We start from the raw sequence: 21,267 nt of genomic DNA on the forward strand, positions 1-21,267 counted from the left end.
TAGACAGGTCTTCCTACTCCCAAGTTCAATTTTCTTTCTATTGTATTCAGCTCTTTCAAGGTTATGGTAATATAGAAGCATGATTAGTTTAGTTTTTGTTAAATAATAACATGAAAATGTGGTATCATTAACAAACAAAAAACAAGAACCCCAAAGCCTCTGGATTTAAAGTCAGAGAACTAACTTTCATGGACAGTTCTGACACTTTGATTTGGGGAAGTCACCTAACCTCTCTGAGCCCCAGTTTCCTCATCTGTAAAAAAAGGGGTTTGGGGCTTCCCTGGTGGCACAGTGGTTGAGGGTCTGCCTGCCAATGCAGAGGACGTGGGTTCGTGCTCCTGTCCGGGAAGATCCCACATGCCGCGGAGCGGCTGGGCCCGTGAGCCATGGCCGCTGGGCCTGCGCGTCCGGAGCCTGTGCTCCGCAACGGGAGAAGCCACAACAGTGAGAGGCCCGCGTACCGCAAAAAAAAATAATAATAATAATAAATAAATTTAAAAAAAAAAGAAGGTTTGGACTACATAACTTTTGGGCTTACTTCTGGCTTAAAATTCTTATTTTCTTCTTAACGGCTGTGACGATTTCTAGACTAATTTTGTGATAGATTAATATTAAAGTGAAACTCTTTTCTAGACTGTAAGAGGTTTAAAAAAGTACACAGATAGACCACTTTCACTATTATTCATGCTCTTTGGCCACCTGCAAATTAAACACCTTGGACTAATATTACTGACTGAATGCCATTTTCCAACAAACTAGTTAACTTAAGATTTCACAGAGGGGTAAATTATTTTGGCTGAGTTATGTAGGAAATGTATGGAGTTGCATTTTCTGAGAGGTCTTGACAGAAGAACTTATTTGGGAACCAATGGCAGAACACCTAAGGGAGCTCACTATGAAGACATTTTGGGTCCTCTTGGCAGCGTATTGAATGACATCTCTGCCTCTCTGGTGTAGTATCTTATTGCCATGCTTACTCATTGCACTGAAAGTTTATAACTGGTAGAAATTTCTTTTTAAGATGAAGAAAAGGGACTTCCCTGGTGGCGCAGTGGTTAAGAATCCACCTGCCAATGCAGGGGACATGGGTTTGAGCCCTGGTCCGGGAAGATCCCACATGCCGCGGAGCAACTAAGCCCGTGCGCCACAACTACTGAGCCTGCGCTCTAGACCCCGCGAGTCACAACTACTGAGCACGTGTGCTACAACTACTGAAGCCCGCGCGCCTAGAGCCTGAGCTCCACAACAAGAGAAGCCACCGCAATGAGAAGCCCGTGCACCACAACAAAAAGTAGCTCCTGCTCGCCACAACTAGAGAAAGCCTGCGCGCAGCAACTAAGACCCAATGCAGCCAAAAAGTAAAATAAGTAAATAAAAAGATGAAGAAAAATCACTTGAAAATAGCAGAGGGTATGACGGTGAGTGTTTCAAGAGTTAGAGACAAAGAAGAGTTTTGAACCTGCTGCTTCTTTGCCCGCCTCCCCTTCTGAGCAGAACATTGTAACTTTTGAAGCTAACATAGAATGGATCATAAGCAACTTGCTGAGCTGGTGACTTTATGCACAATTAAGCTTTGTTGGGACTTTCTTTATTTGTAATAGCGCTGTTACGGCGTGGGATGCTATTCAGCTCTAAACAACATTCCATTTAATAACAAGGCATTAGTTCACCCATTAAATCAGTGCCATCATGAACTGATAAGTATCACCCTTTTCCTTGGCCTCACTTAGCTCTTCTGCCCAGCAAACAAAGCACGGCAATGGCATGACCCTTGAGATGAGAAGGATGGAGGGAGGATAGATTGAACAACGATGATCGAAATTCCATCTACTCACAGAAACGGAACTTTGCCGTGGTCTTTTCCTTTCCTTAAATAGAACCTTATATACGTTCCAAGCAGCACTTCAAGTGCCTTTAAAAACAACAGCACCAACTACTACATCTCTTACACACACACACACACACACACACACACACACGCACACAATAGGAAATGTATGGAAGGGCATGCAAAGGATGTGCACTGACAAATATGAGTAAGAATGTTCATAGCAGCATCACTTGTAATAATCAAAACTAAAAGTCCATCAGGAGTAGAATAGATAAATAACTTTTGGTATATTTGTACCACAGAAACTCGAGAAACTACCACTACACTCAATAATATGAATAACTCTCACAAACCTAATTTTGAGAGAAAGAAACCAGATTCAAAAGAGTGTACACATAATGTATGAATCCATCTACATAAAGGCAAAAGTTAGCAAAATGAATCTCTGGTATTCGAAGTCAGGATAATGGTTACTTTTTTTTTTTTTTTTTTTTTTTGCGGTACGCGGGCCTCTCACCGCTGTGGCCTCTCCCGTTGCGGAGCACAGGCTCCGCGGCAATGGCTCACGGGCCCAGCCGCTCCGCGGCATGTGGGATCTCTCCGGACCGGGGAACGAACCCGCGTCCTCTACATCGGCAGGCGGACTCTCAACCACTGCGCCACCAGGGAAGCCCAGGATAATCGTTACCTTTGAAGAGGAGTAAAGGGTAGAGATTTAGAAGAGCAAAGAGAGGCTTCTGAGTACTAGTAATTATTTTTTTTTACCTGAGTGATGAATACATGTGTATGTTCACTTTTCATCAAACTCTGCATTGTATTTTGTCTTTTTCTAAAGACATTTTTTACTTCAATGAAAAGTTTATTTAGAAATTATATGAGAAATGAGAAACTGTTTTAGTAAGACTGAGTCTGAGTGCTCTATGGACATCAGCTCAATTAAGTCTAGCTGGCAACCATAAACAGTCAGTTTCATTTACTTACAATTAATTTATTATTTGTAATCCACTCTTTATTTTAGAATAAATAGAAATTTACAGAAAAGTCGCAAAGATGATACAGAGAGTTCCCTTACATCACTCATCCATTTTCCTTTTATTGTTAATACTTTATGTTATAATAATACGTTTGTTACAACTAAGAAACCAGCACTGGCACATCGCTACTAAATTCCATTCTTTATTCTAGTAGAACTAGATTTCCCACTAATGTTCTTTTCATGTTCCAGGATCCCATTCGAAATACCATGTTACATTTAGTGGTCCTGTCTCCTAAGGGAGAGGGCTCCGGTCTGTGACAATTTCTCAGTTTTTCTTTTTTTTTGTTTTGAGGAAGACTATCACAGAGATGAAGTACCGTTTTCTTCTCACCATATCAAGGCACATGCTATCAACTTGGCTTATCACTAACCGTGTTAACTTCCATCTGGCTAAGGAAGTGTTTCCCAGCTTTCTCCACAATGAAGCTACTTTCCCCTCCTTTCCATATTCTTTGCAAGCAAGTCACCAAGTGCTGGCCACACTCAAGGAGAGTTGAGGGTGGAATGGGGATTAAGCTTCAATTCTGTTAAAAATTTTCCATTTTTATATACAATTTATACTGCACATCATGTATTAGCTCAGTTCATGTATATAATTTATAAATAAATATCCTTATTATTTTGCCTCTTTAGGAGCAATTAGATAGCAAGTAATGTGTAGGTCAACCTTTCTTCATTATTAAACGTTTTCCATCCTAATGGAAACCTTGCAATATGCAAGATAAATATGCAAACTAAAAAAAGGGTAATATTGTATCTATTCAAAACACATTAAAATGATTAAGGGAGACCGTGAGAGCATCTTCTTCGACAGAGGTAATGATCACGGCCTTCGGAATGTTGGGAGGGAGATGAGCCTGCAGGAAGGACTTGTATCTGGGACAGAAGAGGTTTGCAAACTTGGTGAATTATGCCTTTAGGAGCGCCTATAACTTTTGTTCCACTTTTCCTCTGAGAACCTTAACATCAGTAATCCCTGTGCATCCCCTAACCCAACAATTCTAGACTGGAGAAGTCCTAGCAGGCTGATGAGAAGAAGAGATTATTTACGCAGTACATTTGCAACCGCTGCCTTCTGGGGAGTTAACAGGCAATTTGTAGGGTACGACTCCGGCAAGGAAAGCGGTAGGAAGCTCCTCCCCTCGGCCTAGGAGGGCCGGTCCAGACGCCGCCGTGGCCCCGCCCCGTCCCTGGCCACGCCCCTCCGCGAAGCCTGCGCCTCTTCCTTCCGGGTCGTATTCGGCCGGGCGCGCCGCTGAGCGGAGCCTGGGAGTTGCCCCCGCGCCCCGGCCTCCCTGCGCCGGCTGGCCGCTGGTGGAGCCTACGGCGCACGCCTCTACCGGACCCTGCAGGGTACGGCCCTTCCATTACTTCTCCCTCCTGCGGGTCTCCGTCTTCCTCTTTCGGCGCTGGGGCTGGGCCGGGCCCGGGCGGAGCCGCGCTTCGGGGAGCCCGGGCGTCCGGCAGAGGTCCCCTCCCCGGCCTTACCGGCCCCGCCGCCCGCCTGCGCTTGCGGGGCTTGCTGGTGACCCTGCAAACAGCTTACTTGCCTCGGGCGCTGCTTCTCTGCTCGACTGTCTGCCGGGCGTGAGGCGTCGCCCAGTGCGCGCGGCGCAGGGTTGTTTACACCGCGGGGTTGGCGGGTAGTGCTGACCCTGCAGCCCTGAGTCGGCCACCTGCCCGCCTGTGTACTTGCTGCCTCCTGCGCGTGCTTCCTTGATTTCTTTTTGGCACCCGATGGTTTTTACCTAACCAGGCCCATGTCTTAATTCAGGACTGCCACGAGATACCCGGCAGCAGCCCAGTTTCTGTGTTTTAGGGATATCCTTAGAATACAGTGTGATGATGAACATCCACTTGGCCTCCTTGTCAGCATGTTTGCAATGGGAGTGGTTTTGGATTTCCTTGATGGTTTCCCAAATGCTCGTTGCCACAGAGCCTCGCTTGCAGTCACTAATTAAAATATACAAATAACTAGAAAGTCAAGATGCTATAAACCTGTGGTCAGGTAGTTGCGTTGGCAAGGATGCTGTGTCTGGCTTTATGCCCCGGAGGACTCACGGCAGGTGTGGGATCTTGCTTGCTTTTATCTGTTAGAGGACACAAGCTGCCTTTACTGCTTCTTGGTATTCTTAAGTTCAGAATATAAGTACAGTTTTTTCCACTTAAATCTCACTTCATTGCTTCTGTTGTCCTATATTACATATTGTACCTGTTGGTTGAGTAGAGGGAGATTTTCCTGAGACATCAATGCTTCTCTAGCCCTTTATTAGATACTAAGTTCTTGGGGGAAAGGGACATGTACTTATTTTTCTAGTGACAGTATGCATCGCCCCGTAGTAGGTGCTCTACTCGTTCATTGAATTGGATCCTTCTTTCCACACTTCCTTTCTGAGTACCATATCTTTTCTTTTCTTTCTCTCTTTTTTCTTTTTACTACTGTCCCAAATTTTGGCTTCTCTGAGTCCTGCATTTTCATACTCTTCCCTTCTGTTATGGACTTGAAAATCAGAGAGGTCATCAGCTCAATGTAAGATGGTTAATTCCTTTTTACTAGCGCCGTGATCCAGTAATGCAATTATAGTCCTCTGTACAGTGACATCGTAAAATGTTGCTGTTATCTTTTACTTCTAAATATGGCCAGTTAACAAAAACCGCCCTTTCTTTCTTTACTGGGTTAGTCTCATTGCCTCATCCTCTTAAATTTTGCTGTGATCAACATAATCGGTTTTAACTTCATAGATCTAACTCTGGTATCCTCTGAAGAAAGACCTTTTGCCACGTGAATTGTATATAAGTGTCCTCCTCTCTTTTCTTCTAGTACTTTTAATGGTCTTATTCTTCATATTGAAATCTTTAACCTACCTCAATTATATTTTAGTATAAGGATGGAATTAAGGCCCTTTATTTCCTCTCTCGTAGTTGTTAGTCATTGTCCCCATCATCATTTGTTGAATTCTGTTTTTCCCTACTGATGGCAAGTACTGTATTTATCTGAGGCCCTAATTCTTGTATATTCTTGGGACTTTTTCTGAATTAATGTTTAGCAATCTCTGGCTTCCTGTACTGATACCATACTGGTCTTATTACTTTAGCTTTATAATGTGTTTTAGTGTCTAGTGATTCAAACAGTGCCTAAATATTTTTGGAATGGACACATTTAGTGAGGGTAAGTTGATTTCCTTTTTTATCCCTTCCTCCCTACTCCACCCCCTCCTTAAAGTTTCTTGCCTCTTGTTGAAATTATTTTTTAGCTTGCCTTTCTCATGGTCAGTTGAATCATTAAATAAATCCCTTCTCTTGCTAACTCACAACTTGCCATGTTAGAGTTGCTCCTTAGAGATGTACCTAGAAAAGCAGCTTGATTCAAAATCTGCATGTCTTTTGACTTTGCATTGTGTACTAGTAAGTGGAGTGTGTCTCTCCTCATCAGCTGTGACTCAGGATGTTCTGTACCTGGTTTCAGTAGCTCTAAGGGATAAATGCCTATAGAAGTGATCCCTGGGACTGCACCATGCCCATTTGTATTTTACTATCCCAGTTGAACATCTTAAATGTAATGATTTTCAAGTGTTGCTATAATAGATACTTACAAATATTATTAGATCATAAAATAAATGTATACGTTCTTTAAAAAAAAGTCAAGTAATACAGAAATAGCCAAAGGGGAAGGTAGAAGTGTGGTGTGCCCACCTATCTGGTAACCCCATTCCCCAGAGATCATCACTGTTTAATCACTTGTTCTCTTTCCTTCCAGACATTAAAAATACATGTGTATAAGCCTATGTGTGTTTAATAACTGGCAGTATACTACGTATAATTTTCAGTAACTGCCAGTTGGTAATAATTGATGAAAATCTTTCTGTGTCAGTGCATATAACATTATCTTTTTAAAGTATTTTGGTATTTCATTGTAGGAATAACCCAAAATTTATTTAACCAATCCTCTGGTGATATTTAGGCTATTCCAAATTTATTTCTGGTAGAAACAAAGCCTCAGGGATTACTTTTATGTGCACATATTTGCACATTTACTTAGTTCCTTAGTGTGAATGTTTAGACGTGGAATTGCTGGGTCAAAGGCTGTATACGTTTTGAAATTATGATAGATTGTTCCATATTTCTCTTCAAAAGGTTGCCATAAGAGTAAATTTATACAATTTCTGAGAATGCTGCCCGCTGTTGCTGTATCATTGCCAGGAATTGTCAAGGCTGAGTTTTACCCTACTTGCAAGCTCATAGTTTCATGGTTGCTGGTAGAAGACATGAGATCCTGGGTCAGAGACAAAGCACAGTAATTACAGTAGCCAGAGGATCATCATTGTCTTGTGCCATTTCCTTGAACCCTAATTTCCACAGGGTGATGTGATGAGGGTCAGATGATTCTAGCACATGCAGTAGATTGCATTACAAGAGAGGAACCCTGAGCTTAGGGAACCTGACCCATTCATAATAGGCTGCAAGTAAACCTGCCTAACCTTTGCCCTAGAGAGAGACATTATCTTTATTATGCTGGATAGTAAAAAAAAAAAAAAAAAACCTTCCCTCTACTCCAGAGGGAGACCTCTCTTTATCTGCCAACAACGTTTGCTGTATAAATACCCTTGAAAGGATAGTTTGGAACAGATTATCAGTGACTCTGCTTATAGGATATGCAGAAATGTGAGAGACATGTGAAGAATTTTCCTGAAAAAAAAATCACTGCTAAAATGATACCATTTTTTACATTTTAGTAATTTTATGGATGAAAAGTAGTATTTTTACTGTTTCAATTTTGCATTTGTCAGCTTATTGATGAAGTCGAATATCTGTAAATGTTTTGTTACTTACCTGTTCATATTCTTTGCTTAGTTTTCTGTTGAAGTGTTCCTCTTTTTCTTACTGATTTGTAATAGCTCTTTACATGCCATGCTATCAATGACCTGGTACACCATTTCTAGTATTTTTTCATAGTTTATTCTTTAAATGCTGTTTCTGGGATCTTTTGCCATGTAGAAATCTTTAATATGTATGTTGTCAGTTCTGTGTTCTCTTCCTTTATGGCCTCCTGAGTTTCCGTTCCAAGGTTTTTAAAATACTCTTTGTACATATTCTTTTATTGGATATTTTGTATTATATATTTAGATTTTTAAAACATGGTTGCTTTGGTGCTTCCCTGGTGGCTCAGTGGTTGAGAGTCCACCTGCCGATGCAGGGGACACGGGTTCGTGCCCCGGTCGGGGAAGCTCCCACATGCTGCGGAGCGGCTGGGCCCGTGAGCCATGGCCGCTGAGCCTGTGCATCCGGAGCCTGTGCTCCGCAAAGGGAGAGGCCGCGTACCGCAAAAAAAAAAAGGTTGCTTTGATAATATAGTTGACCAGTGAATAACGTGGGTTTGAATTGCATTTGCTGGTATGACGTGGATTTTTTTCAATAGTAAATGCTCAGTACTACACAGTCCACTGTTGGTTGAATCTGCAGATGCAAAACTGAGGATGAGGAGGAACTGTGTATATGCAGGGCCAACTATAAGTTATACATGGATTTTCAACTGCACAGAGGTCCCATGCACCTAACCCCTGCGTTGTTCAAGGATCAACTGTATTCTAAATTTACTTTTCTAAATGTATGGACATTTTCCCAAAGCATTTTTGATAAGCTGTCCTTTCCCTGTTTTTGGTTTGACACATTCATTGTACTATATCCTTATTTACTGTTTTCTCAAAACTGACAAATCAGTAAGCAAAATGTATTAGTCTCTTACTGTGACTGTGAATTTGGTTGGATTCATCCTTAAAGATGTTTGTTCTTAGTGGATTTTAATCTTATAAAATATAAATTTTTTTGTTCTGTTTAATGATTTCTGATATTACTGTTGCCATCTCTGTCAGTTTTGTGTATACTGGATAGATCTTTATTGCCCATATGTTTCTTTCAGTTATTCTGCATCATTTTGCTTTACTTGCCTCTCTTTAAATGTAAAACATCATCTAGCTAGACTTTCATTTTTCCTTAAAACCTTCCCCCCTCCTAACTTGAAAATTTGTCTTTATTTATTATTTATTTTGCAATGTTAGAAAACTTTTTAAAAAGATACAGATTCACAAGCACTTAAAAGAAATTATACAGGAAGATCTTGTGTATATACTTCACCCAGTTTCTTCCTGTGGTAACATTGTGCTATAGCACAATAGTACATGCAGGAAATTGACATTGACACAATCTGCACACTTTACTCAGATTTCATCAGTTTTATCACTACAGGCATTTGTGTGTGTATGTGTGTTCTCTGACATTTTATGTAGGTCTTGTCACCACCACCATAGTCAAAATACAGAATCACTCCATTACAAGGATCGCTTGCTAAAGGGCTTACTTCTTAATAGGAAAATTTAACCTATTCATGTTTACTTTTTTTCTCCCCTGCAAGTTTGGAAATTCTAAAACCATGTAGAATTGACTTTCTGTTGCCCTCACACCTCCATTTAATAAGGTGAGACCTTGACTCCTTGCCTTCCCCACATTCTTGATTCAATTGATTTGATTTCCTTTTTAAATCACTTATCTTCTGTTTTTTTTTCCCTAACCATCCTTTTCAACTTTACCACTACTGCATCTATAATGACTTAGACTTAACTATAAGGTCACTGGTTACTTGAATATTATGTCTTCCCTTTTTAAAAATTATTTACTTTAGTTCATTTGTTTTTTGACTGGAATACTTTCTTGAGTAATGTTTTTAAGAAGAGTTATGGGAAGTATACTTGCATGTCCAGAAACAGTTTTCTGTTTGTTGTTTGTTTATCTATGTGAATAAGAGTTTGAGTCAGTTCTTTTTCCTTAAGAATTTCTAAAATATTACAGTATCTTCTAGCATTTTTTTGAATTTTCATCAGCTTCAATCTCTTCTTGAATTCACTTTATATAGATATTAGGTTGCTTGCATCTGTGTTCCAGGTTACTTATTATTTTTTTCATTTAGATTTTCAATTTATTTTGAACACCATGACTTTAATTTCCACGAACTTAAAAAAATTTTTTTTCTAAATTCGCTTGTACTTATTTTATGGATCCTATGCCCTATTAATTCACACTAAAGATACTAGTTATTATTTTAAAACTCTTCTATTTTTTGCATTAACTTTTGTTGGAGACCACTTGCTCTAATTACCCAAGTTATTTCTATGTCTTTAAGATGGCTAATTCTACTCATATATATAAATTCAGATTTGTAGTGACTGATTTGTTCCTGGTCGGGAATCTCTCAGACGTCATGAAGGTCTCTTTTCTGGGCAGGTGGTCCCCAAAGGCCAGGTGAGTGGCTGGGGCTCTGAGATCAGGCTTTGCCCTGAGCATAATGAATGGGCAGGACATGCCAACTAGTAGATATCTTTCAGGGTGTGCTGGTCAAAAACAGACTAATAAGCTAGGATGCCCATAAACAAGCTGATTCTGGGATACCAAATCTCCAACTTGACTGTCTTGGTCCACAGCAAAGACTGAAAACAGGAGCATACAGAAAGGTTTCATTGCTGTAAAAATTCTTTTGCATGGCCCCTTTGTAGTCATTGGAAGCAACCCTGTCTTCTCCCCTAACTCCCTGGTGACCACTGATCTGCTTTCCTTCCCTATAATTTTGCCTTTTCCAGAGTATCATGTACATGAAATTAAACAATTAGGTAGCCTTTGTGTGTCTTCTTTCAGTCAAAAAATGCATTTTAAGAGTCATCTCTCCTATTGCCTGAATCCGTGACTCATTCCTTGCTATTACTGAGTAGTATTTCATTGGATAGGTGTACCACTGTTTATCCATTTGCCTGTTGAAGGACATCTTGGATATTTCCAGATTGGAATAATGATGAATATATCTGCTTTAAACATTTGTGTACAGGTTTTTGTTCAAATGTAGGTTTTAATACACTTGGGTAAATACCTAAGAGTGGGATTGCTGGATGGTTTGGTAAGAGTATGTAAACTTTATAATAAACTGTCAGACTTTCCCAAAGTGGCTGTACCATTTTGTATTCCCACTGGAAGTGTTTGTAGCATCCAGTTTGATATCTTAAAATTTGAATGATCTGTATTTAACTGTTCCCAGATTTAAGATATTAAACACTATCTGTCTTAGTGTTTGAAACTTGAAACTTGAAACTGCTCTTAAGTAAAGCATTTTCTAGGACACACAAAAATATGTCATAAAAGACAAATGATAAATTGCCCTTAAAAATTGAAAACTTTTCTCTTTAAAAGATATTATCAAATAGATGAAAAGGCAAGGGCTTCCCTGGTGGCACAGTGGTTAAGAATCCGCCTGCCAATGCAGGGGACACAGGTTCAAGCCCTGCTCTGGCAAGATCCCACATGCCGTGGAGCAGCTAAGCCCATGAGCCACAACTACTGAACACGTGTGCCACAACTACTGAAGCCCACGAGCCTAGAGCCCGTGCTCCGCAATAAGAGAAGCCACCACAATGAGAAGTCTGCACACTGCAATGAAGAGTAGCCCCTGCTCGCCACAACTAGAGAAAGCCCGCTCACAGCAACAAAGACCCAATGCAGTCAAAAATAAATAAATAAAATAAATTTATAGGAAAAAAAGAAAAAAAGGAAGCACAGACTGGGAGAAACTATTTGCAAAAGATATATCTGATAAAGATTGTATCTAGAATGTATAAAGAACTCTTACAACTCAATAAATAATAAGAAAACAAAAAAACAATGAAAATGGGCAAAATAGACATTTCACTGAGAAGATACGTATGGGAAATAAGAACATGAAAAGATGCTCCACATCATTACTAGTCCATTGAGAAATGCAGACTAAAACCGTAGGGTATCGCCACCCACCCACTGGAATGTCCAAAGACTGACAATATTAACTGTTGATGAAGATGTGGAGCAGCTAGAACTCTCACTTGTTGCTGGTGGGAATGTAAAATGTTACAGCCATTTTGGAAACATTTTGGTCCTAGAAACAACCCAAATGTCTATGAGCAGGTGAATGAATATGTCTGTATAATAGATATGATTTAGCAAGAAAGGAACAAACTGTTACATGTAACAACAGGGAAAAATCTCAGTTATGCTGAGCAAAATAAATTAGACACAAAAATACATACATATTTCACTTATATGTTAACTCTAGAATAAAGGACAATATGATTTATAGTGACAGCAAGAAGATCAGTTTTTTCCTGGCACAGGGAGTGGATGGGTGATTGGGAGAATAGAGATATTCTATATCTCGGTCCTGGTGGTGGTTGCACTGGTATATGTCTTTGTCAAAACTCGTTGAACTGTACACTTAAAATGGAGTACATGTTTTGGAATGTAAGTTATACCCCAAAGTTAATTTAACAGTATTACACCATTTTAACTAATGGCTCTTTTAGCTTGAATGGCTAGCAGTGATCTTGTACTTGGATTTTTGTTAGGAAGGCCAAATAAATTCAGTATATTTTTATTAGGTAAAATGCTCTTTATTTTAATGTACAAATGTATAGTTAGTATTTGGCTAAAATAAATTCACATTTACTTTGTGGTTTTAATAGCTAGAGAGAGATTTTTTCCTCTCTTTAGTGTGTCCATTAAAATTATCTGCCACCAGATATTCCTAATTTTTAATACTGTAGGTTTTAGTTAAATATACATTGTGTGTCAGCTAGAGGTTTAGGGTTATTATAGTTCTTCCCATTCAGATGGTTTATTCTTATTCATCATTAAACAATTAAGAAACATGTAAAATGGAGATAATATAGCATTAGTGACATTTGTAAGTAAGGTACTTTATAGTGTCATACCTGTGTAATTAGAAATATGTCCCTCTTTGTCACTTGTGAGATAGTATCTTGGGTAGGAAGAGGGTTTCCAGATCTATTGTATCAGAAAATCACCATTCATTTATCCTACAGTTGTGTGTGTGTGTGTTTTTAACATTGAGTCCTTAATTCCTTTTTCGTGCTACTAAAGATTGCTTATGAAATATTTCGTAAGTTTAGATATGCTTGTTAAAGTCTAGGAAAGAAAGAGGAGAAATAAAACATTCTGTAGAACTAACCATTGTCAATTCCTAGTTTAAATTGATTCTAAACCTCCTTTGTTTTCTGACAAGTGTATTCCTAGTTTCACTGGTTAGGCACTTCCTGCTTAGTCCTGGCCATTTGCTCATTAACTCAGCAGAAATTTTGAAGAGCCCACTGTGTTCCATACTTTTTGTATTTTCAAAGCTGACCTTGATTCCTGGAAGAGAAGTGGATACTGTTTACCTCTTTGGTTTTCAAGATTTTTCCCTGGCCTTTAGGTTTTTCTTCCTGGTTGGTTCCCTTGCCTTCTCCTTCTGCTTTATATGCCTGGATTTTCAAAAAGCCTTGAAGCTGGATAGGAGGCTCTCTTCTCTCTGTTCGTCCACATGGTTCAGTTAAGAACTCAACCTGTTTATTCTATATTGGGGCCTTGTTGATTACAAACTATAGTCATAATAAAAATGTTTCAACTGGAGGAGAATTTACTTAGAGGAAGAGAGAGAAACGTGAAGTTATAATATTCAACCCCCCATAGTCTCCTTCCTGACACTGTCATATTTTTTCAATATAGTACATTGTAAGTAATTAAGGGATGCTATTGTTAAGACTTTGCTCCTCCCTATAGCATATCTAATACCTGAACAATATGAACCTGTCTTTTTACCCTTACTCTTATATTATTGCCTCTCTTGGCCTGTCTCTTTTCTTTTGCTTGAGGTTATCCCTTTTTTGTTTAAGAACTTCTTTTTCATCCACAGTTTTTCCAGTTCTCCATAATCACCGTATGGTCTTAACATAGATTTGGAGTGTTAAAAAAAATCACCATATTTGAGAGAATAGCTTTCTTTTACCTCTCTAATCATCTCTTTCATGAATCTTTCTTTAATTTCAATCAGAGTTTCTTTGTGGCCAAGGTCAGGTCTTTTTACGTATTCAAGGCTGCTTTTGTACTAATAGAATTAGTACAAAAAGTTACCACTGTTTCACATTCTCATTGAACAGTAAAATTTCAATATATATACTATTCCTTATTGGAGTGTTTCAAGGAAAGTCATACATTTGATTCTTACCTATTGTGTTTCCGTTTTCCTTATCCACTTCCCCCCTCTTTTTCTCTATATCCAGATATGGAACTTTTTTTACGTCATTTTTTGGTCTACATGTGCCTTGTATTGAAGGGTTTTATTTCTGTGTCTATTTTAAACTTATTTAATTCTCTTCTGCCATCTACTCTGCCAGTCTCCAAAAAAGATGAATAAATGTTTATTGAGTATATATTGGCATGTGCTAAGCCCTAAAGATGTAGTTCTAATTAAGACACATTCTTAGAACTTGAGGGGTTCGTAGTCTATTAAGGTAGAAAAAATATCTCAGCATGTAAGAAATGGCACACGAAATGTAAGAGCAAGGAAAAAGCGGGTAGTGGATAAGGTCTGAACCTTAAAGATGAGTAAGAGGGTGCCAAGCAGAGGAGGAGCAAGGGAATTCCAGAGCCACGCAGCCTCAGTGGGAGACTTGAAGATGCTGAGGTGTGAAAGCACAAGTGCAGCTGAGGCCGTGGTAGAGGTTCTGGTGGGTCTGCAGGAAGGGTGGGGTGTGTGGAAGTGGAAGGGACAGGGAGAAGACTGGTCCAAGGTAGGTGGGAGGTTCTCATGTATCATGTTATCAAGAAGACAGCCTTCCTTTAATGGGACCTCTGTATATTTTAGAAGAATGAGGAGGGAGAAGGCCCAGAGAGGAGACTGAGAAGTTACCAGAGGGGTGGGAGGAGATAGGAGAGCATGTGGTGGCGTAGAAGCCTACAGGAGGCAGGCCAGGGAAGGGGGCTGGTTATGTCCGCTGCTGCACCAAGTTCAAGTGTAATTCCATTCTTTTCTTGATTGATATTTTCCTCCATTCCCTCGTGTCTTGATGTCTAGACTCAACCAGAAAAGTCCTTTCCTTAAAGCAGTGTCTCTTGATCAGTTTCATCAGGATTCAGAAATGACAGCATTTAAAGTTCAGCCATTTTTTCTTGATCTGTTACCACATTACGCCTTCTGTGACATTTTGTTAACATCCTGCAAGGCTGCCGAAACCCTCGTTTTTTTCTGTCACTTCATTGACACATCTTTGTGGGCTATTTTACAAGTAAGTATTGTGTTATTTTACAAGTAAGTATTGTGTTATGACTTGCCTTCAGTGTAGAGCTCTGCCTTTTTGCCTGGCCTTTTTATCTTTCCCATATCTTTTGACTTTAATATAAGTTGAGAATCCTCTTTGGAGTTTTAAACTTGTTTTCCAGGTTATTCCATCACACCATGAACCTAGGCTTTCGAGTTCATCCCAACTGCCTCCTTTCGTTGATTTCCTGAAAAGCCCTTTTCCTTCCTCCACTTTCCTCTGCCATCTTCTCTGCAGTTCCTGCCATCCTGCTTCTCTCCGCCTCATCGACTCCCCATCTCACTTCAAATCTCAGTAGTAAACATATGTTCTCCCTTGTCTATACCTCTTAATTTCTCTTTTCCACTGTTATTGGTTTCTCTGTAATTGTATTGTTTAACTTCGTTAAGCATTTTATAATATGAAAGATGTGGTTGAAAATAAACTTGTATTAAAACGATATCATGTCGTATAAAGCAAGTTGTTTCCCAAGGTGTATGAAAGTCTCCTGATGCAGGTTAAAACGGCTGTTGTTTTGCATTCCTTGATTGTGCTAGTATAAAATTTCAGTGAGTTGTGGGGAATTTCTTACTTTGTAATCATTGTTGACAATTGATTAGATAAAATAACTTGTAAAATAAAGATCACCCTATTTCTATTTCAGACTTTTTGTTAAACGGAAAATAATATTTTTATGTATTGTGAGAATCCTTAAAATTAATGTAGCTTTTTTTTTGTTTTGCTCAAATGTTTTATTATAGTCAAAATTATTTGAAAAGCGCATTTAATATATTACAGACATTTCACTGTAAAAATGATCCTTGTATAATGTAGCTTTTTGAATGAACTGGAAAAGAAATGTATATACCTCCCAAAAGGTATATCTTATAGTCACCCTCTTGGACAAATTTAGTGTACCAGACTAATATTTGTTTCTTTGCACCAGGTGGGAAAAATCATTTTGTCTTTGAATTCCATTCTCCTCCTAAAGGGGAGTTATTGTATCTTTTGCATTTGGTTCAGTGCCCATTGGGATATTCACTGGTTATCACAAATTGCCTCAATGCCTTGGCAAAAGTCCAGATAGTACATGGACAATTTAAACTTCTGCATTGGTCGTTGCTGCCCACATGAGTCCTGAAACTGCGGCTCTCTTCCCTTTTTCAGCTTCATTTCCCAGGGAAAAGTAGAGTGAGCTATCCTTTCTTCTCCATATGTTCGTCCCCAAGCCCCCAAATACTTTGATGTATCATCTTAGTTGACTGGAAAGGAGTTTAGAATCAAGAACGATGTTAACAATGGGTTTACACATTTCCCTTTTTTACTTCCATGCCGTGTTTGTTTTCAAAAACAGGTTTTAACTTCATTACATTTTTCCAAATAGTATGGCTGGAAAAAGAATAAATATATTTGCTTTTCCAGTGCTTTATTTCCAGTGCTTTTTTTTTTTACACTGCTTTTCCTTCTTTTAAAATTTTTTGTCATTTTAGCCTTATCTTACAAAAAATTAACTCTAAAGATTATTGTTATCCATAGTTGGAAAAAATCAAGCATCCATTTACATTTCTCGCTGAGAAGTTTGAACTTCTTCATATGTAAATGTGAAAATGTAAACTTCATGTGTAAATGTAAACTTCTTTATATGTTATAAAGTTATAACTCACTTGTACATATGTTACTTCAGTGCAGAATTTTACTTAACTTTAACAACAGCTTAAAAATGATATTGCCCACACGACAGTCTTGCTGTTTTTGATATTATCCCATAATCTATGATGGTAAAAGCTAGCTGGGAAACAGTTGTAAAGTTCATGGCTTGGTAGGTCAAATAGAATTTGTCTTTCACAATTTGTCTCAACCTTTTTGCCAGGAATGATTGTGAATGTTCACACGAATGATGATATCTTATTTTGCAGGTGTTTCTTTGGTTTTATAAAACTATTACTTTCTGATAAATGCAGTTTTATAAAGAAAGTAAAAGGAGCTCGGTTGCAGCAATTTATAGACTGTGGAGAGAGAGGTGATGTCCATAGATTATACAGTCAGACCCATCCATCCACCTTGGCAGATGGGTTTCTGTCCTTCCCTTGAAGATTTCCAGGAATAAAACATCCACAATCTTCCAAATTAGCTGAGCTCCACAGTCTTCCAAATTAGCTGAGCTGTCAATTGAGTTGGATACTTGTACACTATTCTTTATTTCATAAATTTCATTTTTGCAGTTTAAATTTGTTTCATTAATTTTCTTTTAAGAAAGAGATGGGCCAAGTAACTTCTTTAGAAAATTACACTTCTTAATTTACCTGGGGGCCTATTTTGAAATAAAGTGTATGTGGTAAAAGAAAGAGCTATTTCATTTCAGGTTTTGGTGTTAAAGATTTGATATTTGTGCATTTGTAAATTTTTTAATTTGACATATTTATACTTGTGGTAGGTGAAATGTTTGAATAAAGAGGTGATATTCTAGATAATTATTTTCCCCACATTTACAACCTGTCCTATACTTCAGCTCTTGGTGTTGTATGTCCTGAGGTGAATCTGATTTGTCAACTCATGATATGTCAGCATTAGAGCATGTGCTGCAGAAACTCCTTGTTTATTTTAATACATGCTTTGTTAGTCTTTTCAGGAAAAGTCTTGTTCAGAGTGTTCTATTATTTCTTGTTTTTAGGGTGCAAGTTCTTCCATTTAGTGTGTCTGCCTGCTGACTGTCCGTCCCTGTGGTTCATTTTCTTTTGCGGTCTGCAAGTTTGTACTGTGATGCATCTTTAGTAAGGGTTTAGTCAGTCTCGTGTTGTGGAAGCATCCCTGCAAAGAGGTTCACATCTGCTCCTACCAGTTCAGGACCACTCTTTCTTTTTAGATCTTTTGGCTTAGGGATGGTGTAGGGATTCTCAGCCATGAAGACAGTGTGAATTTAGGCCCACACTCTGCGTGGTACACGCCTAACAGGGTTCTGATTTCCCTCCTGTGACTTTCCGCCACTGCCTAGGTTGATGTCAAGTGTACTTTGGCTTCCTGGCCAGTGAGCTAAGTTTTCGCGTTCCTGGCTTTACAGATAGGGTGATTTTTCCTGAATTTGGCTTTATGAAGTTTCTTCCAAATGTGACCCGTGGCTTGAAATAACCTCTCTGCATGTGTGTTAGAAAGTCCCCTTATGACAACCACTAAGACCCATAATTGGTTCCCTGACTCATACTAGCTTCAGCTCCTGCTCTCCGCCCTTTGACTTTCCTCTCTGTTTCTCACAACCGTGGGTTTTCCTCATGTGTTTCTAACTCAGCTCTTCATTTACTGTTTTGCCGGTTATATTTTTGTCAGGCGTTTCAGTGTGGATCTGGCTGGGATTGAGAGGAAGAGGATGCTGTTATCTAATTTTAAATTATTTTAGATTTGTATAATTTTTTTGTTTGCTCATCATCTTTCTGTCAACACGTGACATATTTTGTGCCTTTGTGCTATGTACTGAGTACTTTGATAAATGAAATCTTTGGCTAGATTCCTTTCTTCAAGAAACTTGGTCCTAATGTAGGCCCTTGTGGAACAAGGGTATATGTCTGATACAAAGGTGGTACCAGATAATAAGCCTACTTATGGAATAAAGTGGCTGGAAAAGGAATGTCGAGGTAGAGTTAAAGTAAAATAGGAAGGGTGTTTAGAAAGTGAAAGAGTTTACTGCATTAGACAAAAAGAAATGGGTCTAGCTTGAGGAGAGCCTTGAAATGTCAAACCAAGGGATTTAGATTCTATCTTGTACGTAAGAACAAAAAGCTGTTAGAGGTTTTGGGTTGGAGAGGCGTTTAATGTATTATAACCTTAGTGTTAACGTTTTGCTCTACTAAAGAAAAGTTGTTTTATTTTTCTTCTTTTACTTAGGAGAAATTAAACTCAAGACTTTACAGGTAGAAAAATGAGTATGCTCGATTTCCCTGTTTGTGTAGACAAGAGATTACTAGTCAGTGCAGACAGGGGCCAGGCCTGTGTTGTAAACTAGTAGAGCTGGCTGGGAACAGGAGCGGCCACCAGGCCTCTTCTCAACAGGGTTTTCTGGATTGTTAAACTCATCCAAACTCATCCAAATTTTAAAAATCACCAAATATATTTGGTCCTAATATATCTGCTGGCATGGTTTGACCCATAAGCTATGGGTTTGCAACCTCTATATAAAAAGGGTTCATTAATAATATTTTTATTACATTCTGTCATAAAATTTTAAAAATATATTAATTATTCAAAATTGTCCACACAATTCGGAAAGATGTGTTCAATTTGAACGTTCTGTATCTAGTAAGTAGCTATTTATCTATGATAATAAACTTGTTGGGATATTTGACTTCCTAAGTCAGAAATAAAAATATTTTCTAAAACTCTTGTCTTACAGGTAAAAGAATGTCGTATTTCAACATTGGTACCTGAAATCAGAGTGTAATTGCCAGGCCACATGGATGAGTGCCAACCTTTGCATTTCTGGTGTGTATCCTGTGACCATTCTATCTGGGGTGAGTGATTTCTAAGAGTAGCTGGCAACAAACCAGATGCCAGCCAGCCATGGACTACCCTCACAAATGATGCTAGGGGTTATAAATTAAACACTGTCTGGTGATCTGTGACGTGTAAGGCAGTTAATATAGTTGGTCTGGATTAACTGTCAGCTCCAGAAATCTGTACTCCCATAATGTGAAATCTGTACTTAGCATGTTCGGAAGTGAGTCATAATTAACAATAGGGAATCATTTGTTTAAATGTGAAGTTATAAAATGCCTAAGGTCCTTTTGGATTTACAGCAGTATTTTAGTGGTTCCCCATATATTTTAAATAATTTTAATTTTAAAAGTTCAAGGACTTAGTATTTCTTGAAGGATAGTTATAATTTTGCATAAAATAGGTTTTTTTTGGGTCATACATCTGCCATTGCCTTATAATGTCAGTTTTGCTTCCCATATAGCATAAAATTGTATACATTTTCAGTATTCAGTTTTCTTAAAAGTACATTAGATAAATTATACCAGAGAGTCTCATTTACGTGAATGTTGTTTTTTTCAGTTTCATTCTGGGAAATTACATTGGGTAAAAAGCCGTTTATTACCTTATCCATGCATTTTTCTGTTTATTTAAACTATTTTACTTCAACAAGCCATTCATTTTTTTAGAACATCCTTCAAAGAGTTCGCGCGTCTTACCGAGGACACCTGACCTTTTGAAGCTTCATAATTCACACCTAGATGCCACCAGTCTTTCCCATGTTAACAGTTCTGACTATGTTTTATTATATGTGCCTTCGGCGCCGAGCCAGGACAGCTACAAGAGGAGAAATGATGAACAGCCATAGAACTATAGAAGCAAACAGCCGGACTTCCCCTCTCAATGCAGAGGTGGTCCAGTATGCCAAAGAAGTAGTGGATTTCAGCTCCCATTATGGGAGTGAGAATAGCATGTCCTATACCATGTGGAACTTAGCAGGTGTACCAAATGTATTCCCGAGTTCTGGTGACTTCACTCAGACAGCTGTGTTTCGAACTTACGGAACATGGTGGGATCAGTGTCCCAGTGCTCCTGTGCCATTTAAGAGGACGCCGCCTAATTTCCAGAGCCAAGACTATGTGGAACTTGCTTTTGAACAACAGGTGTATCCTACAGCCGTTCACGTTCTAGAAACCTATCATCCTGGAGCAGTCATTAGAATTCTAGCTTGTTCTGCAAATCCCTATTCCCCAAGTCCACCAGCTGAAGTCAGGTAAGACTCATTTTTTAATGACCATGTTCTATGGCTGAAAGGTTGTGGTAGTTTTAATACTGGAGGTCTTTTTTCACTGGAAGCATTCTCTTAAGTCATTTAAACAAATTCGATTTTTAAAATTTTCCTTAGTTTTCTGATAGGGAAAGAAAGATCAGACATATGAAATGCAATGCATTCTTTATACCTATAAAACCTCACACCATAATAATCATGGATTGTGAGATTTGTGTGTGAATTTACTATAAATGAAAAGCACGATTTGAACTAATTGGGACATGGACCAATCTGAGAAGTTAGTTGGAAATATGATTTCTAACAGATTTTCAAACAGACATCATATTACTGCTTTTAAATACTTTGAGTAACTCAAAGTCGACCTATCGAGTGACACTTTAGAGGAAGTCCGTAGGGGATTAGTTTTAATCTTAGGTGGATGTTTTCGTAACAAGTATATTCATTTAAAAATAAATGCTGGGGACTTCCCTGGTGGCGCAGTGGTTAAGAATCTGCCTGCCAATGC

The 21,267-nt window shown here is 38.7% G+C and overlaps 1 protein-coding gene across 1 annotated transcript in view; it reads left to right on the plus strand.

Moving 5' to 3' along the window:
* The first annotated feature begins 4,206 nt into the window (after nucleotides 1-4,206).
* Nucleotides 4,207-21,267, plus strand: part of FBXL4 (F-box and leucine rich repeat protein 4) — a 67,356-nt gene continuing 50,295 nt past the window's right edge. The window contains exons 1-3 of the mRNA XM_060030210.1: nucleotides 4,207-4,220; nucleotides 19,392-19,509; nucleotides 20,161-20,744. Coding sequence (XP_059886193.1) covers nucleotides 20,233-20,744 — 512 coding nt within the window. The 5' untranslated portion in view covers nucleotides 4,207-4,220; nucleotides 19,392-19,509; nucleotides 20,161-20,232. The remainder of the gene's footprint in view (nucleotides 4,221-19,391; nucleotides 19,510-20,160; nucleotides 20,745-21,267) is intronic.

This window comes from Delphinus delphis, chromosome 14 (assembly GCF_949987515.2).
Source record: "Delphinus delphis chromosome 14, mDelDel1.2, whole genome shotgun sequence".
Classification (NCBI taxonomy): Eukaryota; Metazoa; Chordata; class Mammalia; order Artiodactyla; family Delphinidae; genus Delphinus; species Delphinus delphis.